The sequence below is a fragment of the Oryctolagus cuniculus genome, chromosome 4 (genome assembly GCF_051225735.1).
Source record: "Oryctolagus cuniculus isolate XC-2025 breed Fujian yellow rabbit chromosome 4, ASM5122573v1, whole genome shotgun sequence".
In the NCBI taxonomy this organism is placed as follows: Eukaryota; Metazoa; Chordata; class Mammalia; order Lagomorpha; family Leporidae; genus Oryctolagus; species Oryctolagus cuniculus.
In genome coordinates, this window is record NC_142870.1 from 168,875,784 (window position 1) to 168,888,053 (window position 12,270).

The 12,270-nt window shown below is 56.4% G+C and overlaps 1 protein-coding gene across 1 annotated transcript in view; it reads left to right on the forward strand.

The window, feature by feature from the left end:
- The first annotated feature begins 4,924 nt into the window (after positions 1–4,924).
- The window catches only part of CMTM8 (CKLF like MARVEL transmembrane domain containing 8), a 91,516-nt gene continuing 84,170 nt past the window's right edge, over positions 4,925–12,270 (forward strand). Inside the window, exon 1 of the mRNA XM_002716247.6 lies at positions 4,925–5,514. Coding sequence (XP_002716293.1) covers positions 5,368–5,514 — 147 coding nt within the window. The 5' untranslated portion in view covers positions 4,925–5,367. The remainder of the gene's footprint in view (positions 5,515–12,270) is intronic.

The window sequence follows — 12,270 nt, forward strand, 5'->3', positions numbered from 1 at the left end:
CCCTTCCGGCAACAAATCTCAGCTAGGTTTTTCTCTGTAGCCTGGCGCCATGGCCCCACCCCACCTCCAGGTACCTCACTGAGCCTTGTTTTTATAATAATAATAATAATAATAAAAACATATGCATATGTATAATCCATCTGATTCTCTATTGACTTGCCAAATTGCTGGATAAAGTAAAAAGTCTGTAGACCAACAGGACAGTGTTTTAGCCCTGGAAGGTGATACACGGGGACTCTGGGTGCCTGGGTCCCTCACCCCTGGGTGCAGCTAACCTCCCATCAAAAATATTGAGGGAAAAACTGCCTCTGTACCAAACCTGTGCAAACTTTCTTTCCTTGTCATTGTTCCTTAAAAAGAAATCCATATAACTACTTACATTGCAGTTGCATTGTATTTGTTATTACCTAGAAGTAATGTAAAGAACACCGGCAAGGTGGACATTGTGGCACAGTGGGTTAAGCTTCCGCTTGGGACATCCATATCCCCTTTCAAAGCACCTGGTTTGAGCCCCAGTTGCTCCACTTCTCATGGGCTTGGAAGGCAGCGGAGGATGGTTCAAGTATTTGAATTCCTGTCACCTCTGTGGGAGACCCGGATGGAGTCCCAGCTCCTGACTTCAGCCTGGCCCAGCCCCAGCCGTTGTGGCCATTTGCGGAGTGAACTAGTAGGGGGGGATCTTTCTCTTTCTGACATGTATGAATGTTTTAAAAAGTTTTAAAAATTGAATCCAGGGGCTGGCACTGTAGCGCAGAGGGTTAACGCCCTGGCCTGAAGTGCCGGCATCCCATATGGGGGACGGTTCGAGACCCAGCTGCTCCACTTTCGATCCAGCTCTCTGCTATGGCCTGGGAAAGAAGTGGAGGATGGCCCAAGTGCTTGGGCCCCTGCACCCACGTGGGAGACCCGGAAGAAGCTCCTGGCTCCTGGCTTCGGATCAGCGCAGCTCCAGCCTTTGCAGCCATCTGGGGGGAAACAGCAGATGGAAGACCTCTCTCTCTCTTTCTCTCTCTTTTTCTCTCTCTTTCTCTCTGCTTCTCCTCTCTCTGTGTAACTCTTTCAAGTAAAATTAACAAAAAAAAAATTGAATCCAGGGGCTCTGGCGCTGTGGTGTAGAGGGTAAAGCTGCCACCTGCAGTGCTGGCATCCTATACGGGCGCCGGTTTAAGCCCCGGCTGCTCCACTTCTGATCCAGCTCTCTGCTGTGGCCTGGAAAAGCAGTGGAAGATGGCGCAAGTCCTTGGGCCCCTGCACCCGTGTGGGAGACCCAGAAGAAGCTCCTGGCTTCGGCCGTTGAGGCCAGTTGGGGAGTGAACCAGCGGATGGAAGACCTCTCTCTGCCTCTCCTCTCTCTGTGTAACTCCGACTTTCAAATAAATCCAGAAGAAAGTGCACAGGTTATCTGTAGATGCTACACCATCATATTATGCTGCAAAGCCGAGGTCACATCATGCCCCTCGCCAGGTCCCTCCAGCCACTCTGAGTGTGGGACATTCCCTCGGCGTCTGCCTTCACAAAACTGACAACAGAAAGCCTCTTGAGGCCGGCGCCACGGCTCACTAGGCTAATCCTCTGCCTAGCGGCGCCGGTACACGGGGTTCTAGTCCCGGTCGGGGCGCCAGATTCTGTTCCGGTTGCCCTTCTTCCAGTCCAGCTCTCTGCTATAGCCCGGGAGTGCAGTGGAGGATGGCCCAAGTGCTTGGGCCCTGCACCCCATGGGAGACCAGGAGAAGCACCTGGCTCCTGCCTTCGGATTAGCCCGGTGCGCTGGCCGCAGTGCACCGGCCGCGGCGGCCATTGGAGGGTGAACCAACGGCAAAGGAAGACCTTTCTCTCTGTCTATCTCTCTTACTGTCCACTCTGCCTGTAAAAAAAAAAAAAAAAAAAAAAAAAAAAGCCTCTCGCTGTTGGTCCGTCTGCGCTCCTCCCGAGTCAGCCTGGGCTGTGCGGATCGGTCAGAATCGTAAGGAAGCGACGTGGGATCTTCCCCCGATGCGGCACCTGACACCTGGTGATGCCTACCTCGCTGCCTGGTGAAGCTGACCCCCATTCAAAGGGAAAATAGTGCTTTCTGGGCGCAGACTTTGAGAGGGTGTAAAACATTCTTTTTCTCATCATGCTTTTGTCTGCTAATTTTTTCTTAAAGATTTATTGAGTTATTTGAAAGGCAGAGTTACAGAGAGGCAGAGACAGGGAGAGGTCTTCCATCTGCTGGTTCACTCCCCAGTTGGCCAGAATGGCCAGAGATGTGCTGATCCGAAGCCAGGAGCCAGGAGCTTCTTCTGGGTCTCCCATGCGGTGCAGGGGCCCAAGGACTTGGGCCATCTTCCACTGCTTTCCCAGGCCGTAACAGAGAGCTGCATCAGAAGTGGAACAGCAGGGACTCGAACCAGTGCCCATATGGGATGCCGGCACTGCAGGTGGTGGCTTTACCCACTATGCCACAGCACATAGACCAGCCCTCCTTGTCCTTGGCTTTGACCAACAGAATGTCCCACAAACTCCCTTCCTGGAAAGTTCCCTCTGGTAGCTGGTTGCCATGCAGAGCTTCGGAAAGGCCACGCTTCAGGGAGACAGTGAGCGAAGCTGGATGAACACTGAAGCGCCTGCCTGTGAGTGAAGTCTCTGTGGACTCTCTAGCCCTGCCCAGTGGCCTGCCGGAAGCTGCTGAGGGAATGACTTCAAGCAATGCAGCACAGAGCAGAAGAGCCTGCCAGCCAAGCCCTGCCCCATTCCCTACCCGCAGATCCCTGAGCAAGTTACCGATTGATTCATTTGAGAGGCACAGTTACAGAGAGAATCAGAGACAGAGAGAACTCTTCCATCCACTGGTTCACTTACCAAATGCCCACTACAGCTGGCGCTGGGCCAATCTGAAGCCAGGAGCCAGGAGCTTCTTCTGGGTCTCCCATGTGGGTGCAGGGTCCCAAGCACTTGGGCCATCTTCCACTGCTTTCCCAGGCCATAGCAGAGAGCTGGATCGGAAGTGGAGCAGCCGGGACTCAAACCAGTGCCTATACGGGATGCGGGCACCATGGGCAGAGGCTTAACCTACTAGGCCACAGCACAGGCCCCGAGATGGTTATTTTAAGTCACTAAAGTTTGGGAACATTTATTTCATAGCAATAGATAACCCAGGACTGGCGCTGTGGCTCACTTGGTTAATCCTCTGCCTGCGGCACCAGCATCCCATATGGGCGCCAGGTTCTAGTCCCGGCTGCTCCTCTTCCAGTCCAGCTCTCTGCTGTGGCCAGGGAGTGCAGTGGAGGATGGCCCAAGTGCTTGGGCCCTGCACCCGCATGGGAGACCAGGAAGAAGCACCTGGCTCCTGGCTTTGGATCGGTGCAGCGCTAGCTGTGGTGGCCATTTGGGGGGGGGGGTGAACCAATGGAAGGAAGACCTTTCTCTCTGTCTCTCTGTCTAACTCTGTCTGTCAAAAAAAAAAAAAAAAAAAAAAACAAGATAACCCAAACATACATGTCTGTTATATCTTTATTACAGGAAATTAAGTGTATTTGATTACAGTGCCACTCTATCACTAGGGTGTTAAATAATATACAGCATATGCATAATTTACCTTTCTAAATTATAAAAAAAAAAAAAAACAACCTCTGAGTCCTGAAATCCCTTGGGCCCCAGGGTTTTGAGGATTGTCCTTTGTATTACAGAAATAGAGTTGTGTAGACTTCCTTCCTGTCTTAGGAATTCATTAATGTCACGCGCGGCGCCTTGGGTGCCCCCGCCATTGCCCATGTCTCTCACCTGCCCAGTCTAACCCGCGGCTCTCACACTAGGGCTGGCCTCAGTGTCTTTGGGGGGCTCCTGAGCCCGCCCTCATTTTCTGACGCAGTGGCCGTGGGGCGTTCTGGAGAACTTTGACAAGTTCCCAGTGGATGGGGAGGCCACTGGTCCTCGGGACACATTCTGACAACCACTGTGCTAGGGAGAGTGGCATCTCGCTGAGTTCTGATGCGTTTACCCACCGACCAGCCCAAGCTGCCAAGCACATGGCCGGGCGCAGGACTTCCCCAAATCTTCACCTTGCCCACGCCTTTGAAGTCTCGGCGTCCTGGGCCCCAGACTGGGAGAAGCCAATGTCTTGTTTCATTCTCGTCACTGCTTCGTAGTTTTTGCATTCTTCTCTGCACATTTGTGGAAGATGAAATGTCCCTTCTCACCTTTTTTTTTTTTTTCCCAACCTGGCTTGGAATAGCTCAGGGGGAACGGGACGCCTACTCTGCAGACCCAAAGCTACCCTGTGTTTGGGCCCAAGGGGCTCACCTCTTCCCGGACGTGGGTGCCGGAGACAATGTTCCTTTAGCGAAACAGGAGGGACTCGACCGAGGATGGGCCGGAAGCCCCGTGCCAGAGCCTGCACAGTACAGACCTATGACCAAGGCCCGGGAAAGCAGGGCCACACGCGGTGACCCCACGGCCGCCCCGTGCAAGCGCGCAGGTCCCGGTGCGGGTCTCCCAAGGGGCCTCCCTCACCAGGGCGCGTGGCTGCTCGCCTGCCCCAGGGTGTGTCACAAGCGCCACTCGACCCAGTGTTCCAGGGGCAACGGGGGGCGATACGTCCCGACCAGCGACCCCGCACCTCTGCCCCCTGCCACCCACTCCGGGCTCCTCCGTCTCGCGCCACGGAGCCGCGGGGAGCGCCTGGACGCGTCTCGCCCTCCGAGCGCAGAGATTAAGTGGGTTCCTCGAATTGTTCCCAACAGGAGGGGCAGGAAATAGCGCCGGGACTCGGTGGCGGCCGCGGGGGCCCCGCCCAAGTCACCACCCCGGCCCCGGCCCCGGCCAGGTGGAAGCACACAGGTCAGCGGCCGCAGCGGCCCCAGGGGGCGGAGCCTTTCGGACGCGCGGGCCGGCGGCTGCGACCCCCCACCTCCACCCCCCCCCCCAGCTTTCCCCTCCGCGCCCCCAGCCCCTCGGAGACCTCGGGCGCGACCCCCGGGCGCCCTTTCCGCCGCGGGTCTCCAGCAACAGGTGAGGCGGCCGCCAGCCCGCGGCGCCTCCGCGGGGCGGTCCCTGCGCCGCCCGCCTCGCGCCCGCCCCTCTCCACGCCCCCTCCCCTCCTCCCGGCCTCCGCCGCCCGCCGCGCCCGGCGGCCTCCCCTCGCTCGCTCGCTCGCTCGCTCGCTCTCCGCCTTTTCCCTCGGGCCCCCGCGCAGCCCCCGAGCCACGCGCCCAGCAGCGGGGGTGGCGCCGCGCGCTCGCGGGACACGCGCGGCGCCTGGACGGGCCCGGGCGGGCGACCCCCGGCGCGCTCCCCTCCCCCTCGCCGGTGTCCCCCCCCACCCCCCACCCGGGGGCGCAGGGCCGCGTGCGCAGCCCCGGCCGCGCCGGGGGTCGCCGGGGCGCGAAGATGGAGGAGCCGCCGCGCGGGCGCTCGCACACGGTCACCACCACCGCCAGCTCTTTCGCCGAGAACTTCTCCACCAGCAGCAGCAGCTTCGCCTACGACCGGGAGTTCCTCCGCACCGCGCCGGGGCTCCTCATCGTGGCGGAGATCGTGAGTGTCCGGCGGGCCGGGGCGGGAGGCTCGCGCGCAGGTGGGCCCCCGTGCGCGCACCCGCCCGCCGTGCTGCTCGGGACGGAGTGTGCGTGGTCCCATAGGTGGGCTTGAGGTGCAGCCCGCCTGGGCTCTTTTGCTGGGAGAGACGGTCGTGACCCCCGGGACGTGGGTGGGCAGTGGCCGATGCTGGTTGCGGGATGCTTAGTGGGCACTGGGTGACGGGGACACCTGGTGCCTCCCTCACCTGATCTCCACGCGGATGGGCTCCGCTCTGAAAGCGAAGCGTTCTGAGCATGGGGGGTGGGGGAAGGAGACAGCTTCCTGCTTTTCCTCATTATCTCCCCGGTGGGAACATTGAGGAGAACCAGGACAAATTGCTGAGCGCGTCAACTCCAAATCTGCCTGGTGCTGTGCACATCCCGAGTGGGTGCAGAGCGTGCGAGAAAGGAGGCAGAGGGGTGCCTCCCCCTCTCCCCTGGAGGTGTCCCCAGAAGCCCCCCCTCCCTTGCTGGGATAGAAAGGTCTGGAGCCCTGTCGGCAGCTGGTAGGGGTCACCCTCTGTAGACTCTGCACCCGGCCTGGCCAGCCCGTTCCTTGCCCTCCTGCGCTTGTGCAATGCCTACAGGAGCCATCCCCTGTGGATGGTGGCGCTAGGGTCCAAGCCCCACCTTGCTCTCCCAGGCCCTGCTCTTAACGCTCCGGGGGCGTCCCTTCTGCTCTGTGTCCCAGAGTCTGCTTTCGGCAGGCGTGCGGCTGAAGGTCAGCTTGTGCGGGAGCTGTCGCGGTGCGGAAGTGACCGAAGGCTGCCCTCCCGGCCCTTTGAGAATCTTTCAGGCAAACGTGTCCAGCAGGCCGCTCGCTTGCCCCTGCAGCCCCAGAGCGCGGTCCACACCCGCTCCATCCGTGCACCCAGAGTGGGACCCCAGGGGTCCCCTCGGCTGGGCTGAACCCGGCAGGGGGCCCAATCAGAAGCTGCAGGCCTTGGAGCCACCTTCCAGCGCCTGGATTTCAGGAGTTCCACAAATATTTGCTGTGTGCATAGGGGAGTTGGCAGGCTGTGTTTGGGCAGGGCAAACAACCTGACATGACACGGCGGGCTTTCTACCCTGGGCTACGTGTGGAGCAGGCATCAAGTACAATGCCTCTTGCTTTCTGATTTATCTTCAGAATGCACCGTGTTCCAGACTTTCTCGGAAGACGTGCAGGGAAGACATATTGGCAGCCCATGCTGCCATCCCTAGAAAGAAGCGCATGTGGGCGTGTGTCCTTTGAGATTTTAGGAACTTTCTGGAAGCGCAGACGGGCACATAAGCAAAGCTGCCCTCATGACGGCTTGGGCCGAGTCTTTGTCCGCATTCATTCGGCACAGGTTGGAGTCCGGCCGTGCTGCTGCAGATGTCCGCCTCCCTCCCTCGCTGTCGCCACACCTCGGGGGCTCCCCAGTTGTACGCATGCGCCGTTGCCTTCCTGCCTGACGGTGGGGCTTGTTGGCTCTCCTGGGTCGCCTTCCCCCACCTTTTACGTCAAGGGGTCTTCAAAGCCTCCTGGACAATGCATGTTGTGAGCGAACCCTGTGTCCAGGCGTTCTTTCCACCAGAATAACTTTGTATTTCAATTCCATTTTCCCATGAGCTCTTGGAAGTGCCCGCGTATGCCTTACTCATCTCCCACCATGGCCATCAGGTGGTTTGGGTTAGAACAACAGCTCACCTATGGCACCCAAGACACTGTGCACCCCTGGGCCACCCGGCAGCCTGGGGGAGCTTCCCCTTGTTCTTCCTGATGTCATTCTCTCCTTCTGAGTCATAGTTCTCCAGGTAGTAAATGCTGGTTCAGCCCTGGATGTCCAACCCTCCTCCCAGTTAGCTGAGCAACCCCTCCCCTGTCGCTCCCCCTCTTCGTGGAGGAACGACACAGGACCCTGCGCTGTTCTTTCGTCTGCTCGGCCCTCCCCGGGTTTGCTGCTGGTTCTTCCCGGGTTGGCTACTGTCCCTTCCACCTCCGTGGAAGGGCAGTTCCCCCTGGCCACATTCCCCACTTCCACAGGGGAGCGGCACACCGCCGGCCGGCTCTCTCGGGGGCTGCACAGGTGTTCCTTCAGCTAGATGTTCCCCTTAGATGTTCCTGGTGCATGCCGTCTCTCTCCTCCTTTATAGTCCTCCTCCGCCAATCCCAACTCGGCTGCCCACACGCCGAGTACGCTGCTCTCCTCCAATCAGGAGCAAGTCCTACAGTTTATTGGTTGAACTGGAGGCAGCTGTGCGGAAGCTGTTTCTCCTCTCCCAGCGCCATATTGTGGGAGAGCAGATGCATAGAATAAGTCTTAATTCCAGTAACTTAGTCTAGTCCGAGTTGCTCCCCACAGATCCCCCTTTCTTTTTATTTTTTGGCGTTGATATGCGCCTGTCTTCGGTGCCCCGCGGCACACACTCTGCTCTGCTTGCTAGAGTTGCCACAGGTTCTTACAAGTCCTATCAATCAGGCAAACCGAATCCGGGTCCTCTCTTTGCCATGTTGTGAGGAGGTTTTTAGGCGCTGATGCGTGCCTGTGTTCGGTGCCCCGCAGCGCATGCTCTGCTCTGCCTGCAGGTGCTTACAAGCCCTATTAGGCAAACCGAATCCAAGCCTTCTCATTGCCATATTGTGGGGAGGCTTATTGGTGTTGATTCATGCCTATCTTCGGTGACCTGCAGCTCATACTCTGGTCGAGCTGCCTGCTGGTGCTTATCGCCTTAATCAGGCAGACCGAATCCAAGCCTTCTCATTGCGGTATTGTGGGGAGGCCTTATTGATGTTAATTCATGCCTGTCTTCGGTGACCTGCGGCGCATAAGCTGCTAGCCGCCCGCAGGTGCTCACCACCTCCCTAATCAGGCAGACCGAATCCAAGCTCTCTCATTGCCATGTTGAGGGGAGGCCTCACCTCTCTCCATTTCTCTATCTCCAGGCATTCCTATCTCTCCTATTTTACTTCTATCTGCCAGCATTCCTATTTCTCTCATTTTACTTCTAAACCTCTGTTTCTCTTATCCCTGCGGCTTCCCGGTGCCCGCCCCGAGGCTGCTTCTCGGCGGCTTTCCGGCTCCGAGCCGCTTCAGCCAGCTTCTCTCATCTGCGCGGCTTCCCGGCTTCGTGCCTGCACCACGGCCTCGCACTAGCCCAGCGTTCCCTATCTACTTGTGCCCCGCACGCTCTCTCTGCGCGCGGCAGCCTCCACGAGTCACACAGCGTAGCTTACGTCTCCGCCACTAGCATTCAATCCAAGTTCCCCAGACTAACCTGGCGAATTCCAACCTGGCGGCCCACGTCTCTGCCTCTGGTTCCAGATCTTCGCCTCTTGCTCCCCGGGGTGACTTGAAGAATTCCAAGGTGGCTTACGTCTCTGCCTCGGCCTGCACTCGCGGCTTCATCCTCCCTAACATTTTTCTCTACCCGGTATGTTTCCCTAAGTTTTCTTCCAACAATATTCCTCCCTCATTTCTCCTGGCCTCTCCCCACAGTCCGTATCCAAGTCTAAGTTTCTTATAGGTTTCACTTTCACTTTCAACCTGCAGTCCGTATCTGAGTCTAAGTTTCTTCTTGCTTTCACTTTAAATCCTAACTTCTTTCTCACAGTCCATATCCGAGCCTCTGCCTAGGCTTTCAATAGCTTCTTCCGGCACCTAGGCTCTTTGCTAGTCTCTCTCTCCGGTATTTTCCTGCTTCTTCCCTCCTAGGTTTCCTATCCGTCCTAGGTTTCCTATCCGAGTCACGGCACCATTATGTCGCTCCCCGTCTTCATGGGGGAACGACACTAAGCCCTGCCTAGGCTTCATATCCGAGTCACGGCACCATTATGTCGCTCCCCCTCTTCGTGGAGGAACGACACAGGACCCTGCGCTGTTCTTTCGTCTGCTCGGCCCTCCCCGGGTTTGCTGCTGGTTCTTCCCGGGTTGGCTACTATCCCTTCCACCTCCGTGGAAGGGCAGTTCCCCCTGGCCACATTCCCCACTTCCACAGGGGAGCGGCACACCGCCGGCCGGCTCTCTCGGGGGCTGCACAGGTGTTCCTTCAGCTAGATGTTCCCCTTAGATGTTCCTGGTGCATGCCGTCTCTCTCCTCCTTTATAGTCCTCCTCCGCCAATCCCAACTCGGCTGCCCACACGCCGAGTACGCTGCTCTCCTCCAATCAGGAGCAAGTCCTACAGTTTATTGGTTGAACTGGAGGCAGCTGTGCGGAAGCTGTTTCTCCTCTCCCAGCGCCATATTGTGGGAGAGCAGATGCATAGAATAAGTCTTAATTCCAGTAACTTAGTCTAGTCCGAGTTGCTCCCCACACTCCCCCACCTGCCTGGTGGCCTGTGCCCGCTTGGGTCTCTCTGAAGGCTGTCATGTCCAGAGCTCTCCTCTGCCACCTGGAGTGACACACAGGTTTCTAGTGGGCTCATGGAAATTGAGACTTGGATTTTTTTTTTAAAGATTTATTTGTTTATTTGAAAGGAAGAGTTACAGAGAGGCAGAGAGAGAGAGGTCTTCCATCTGCTGGTTCACTCCCAAAATGGCCACAACAGCCAGGGCTGGGCTGATCCGAAGCCAGGAGCCAGGAGCTTCTTCCGGATCTCCCGCGTGGGTGCAGGGGCCTTTGAGTCATCTGCTGCTGCTTTCCCAGGCACAGTAGCAGGGAGCTGGATCAGAAGTGGAGCAGCCAGGACTCGAACCAGCACCCACGTAGGAGGCAGGCGCTGCAGGCAGAGGCTTTACCCTCTCCGCCGCCGCGGCGGCGGCCCCCAGACTTGCACGTAATGAATAGACTGATGGTTGGTTGGAAATTCTTGTTCTTCGGAATGTTGGAAGTATCCATCTGCCGTCCTTTAGCGATCCTCAGTTTTATTCGAGTCTTCGCTCCCCCCACCTCTCCCTGGAAGCCCACAGAACCTGCTTTCTCCCCAGAGACTGGAAATACCACAGGGACCAGTGTGTGTTCCTCCCTAGCACCGGCGCCTGGTGTGTTCTCTCCAGGAGGGAAACACGTTCACCTCGAGGAGAGGGACTTTCTTTTTGCTTTGTCTCTCTCCATTTTCTCAGTTCTAAAACTTTGTATTTTCCCCTACGCATGTATATGCCTGTGATTCTTTTTTTCATGCTGATTTGCGGCCTGCTTCTTGTATTCTGTGCCATGGGCGCTTCTCGGGGTGTGTGTCTCCTGAGTGGTTACAGTTTCTGCCGACAGTAAGGACATCCCTTGCTGGCCTTCCTCAGTCCTGCTCCTGCAGTAGAGTGTACAGTACGTGCTGTTTCTCGTATAATCAGTGCTGTCACGGCCTCCTTTGTCTTTCCACATTTGCGCAGCGGTTTTTCTCGAGGGAAAGCTTCTTAGAGTGGAATTGTTGGGCCCATGGGTGTGCACATTTTAAGATTTTGTGACGTGTTATCAGGTCGTTTTCCCCAAACTTTTTTTTTTTTAAGATAACCTTTATTTTTCTTTTTAAAGATTTATTTATTTGAAAGTCAAAGTTACACAGAGAAAGAAGGAGAGGCAGAGAGAGAGGTCCTCCATCCGCTGATTCACTCCCCAATTGGCTGGAACGGCCAGAGCTGTGCCAATCTGAAGCCAGGAGCCAGGAGCTTCCTTCTGGTCTCCCACATGTGTACAGGGGCCCAAGCACTTGGGCCATCTTCTACTGCTTTCCCAGGCCACAGCAGAGAGCTGGATCAGAAGTGGAGCAGGGCTGGCGCCGTGGCTCAATAGGCTAATCCTCCACCTGTGGTGCCGGCACCCTGGGTTCTAGTCCCAGTCGGGGTGCTGGATTCTGTCCCGGTTGCCCCTCTTCCAGTCCAGCTCTCTGCTGTGGCCAGGGAGTGCAGTGGAGGATGGCCCAAGTGCTTGGGCCCTGCACCCGCATGAGAGACCAGGATAAGCACCTGGCTCCTGCCATCGGATCAGCGCGGTGCGCCGGCCGCAGCTGCCATTGGAGGGTGAACCAACGGCAAAAAGGAAGACCTTTCTCTCTGTCTCTCTCTCTCTCTCACTATCCACTCTGCCTGTCAAATAGATAAATAAAAAAAAAAGAAGTGGAGCAGCCGGGACTCGGACAGGCGCCCATATGGGATGCCAGCACTGCAGGCGGTGGCTTTACCCGCTACACTATGGCACCGGTTCTAAGTTCTACTGGTTTAAATTGTCATCAGTAGTAGCACAAATCTATTAGGTTAAACACATAAGGATACTTTTGAAAGTTCACGGAACAGTGGAATAGAAAGATAAGTGTGTTTTGGTGCAAAACAATTTGCTGTCTATGCATAGTTTTTTCATAATATTCATTTTCCACAAACTTTTAAGAAAACTATTTACTTGAAAGGCAAAGAAACATAGAGAGAGAGACTGATACAGATCTTCCAGCTGCTGTTTATTTCCTAAATGCCCACATCAGCCTGGGTGGGGCCAGCTTGAAATCACAGGTGGGGAGATCCACGTAGGTGTCAGGAATTCAATTACCTGAGCCACCCCTGCTGGGTGTACATTAGCCAGAGCTGGGGCTTGAACCCGGGGACTCTGGTACAGGGTGTGGGTGTCCCAGGCAGTGGTTCACCTGCTGTCCCACATGCCCCCCTGTCCCCCCAGACTTTCAAGACTGCCTGTTTGTATGGATTTCATTTTTTTTGTGCTAAAATGAAATTATGTTTTAATTTAATTTTCCATAAAGTTTTCTTTCACAATTTAAATTTGTTTATTTATTTGAGAGGCAGAGGAGAATGATGGCGCTCACATCTGCTG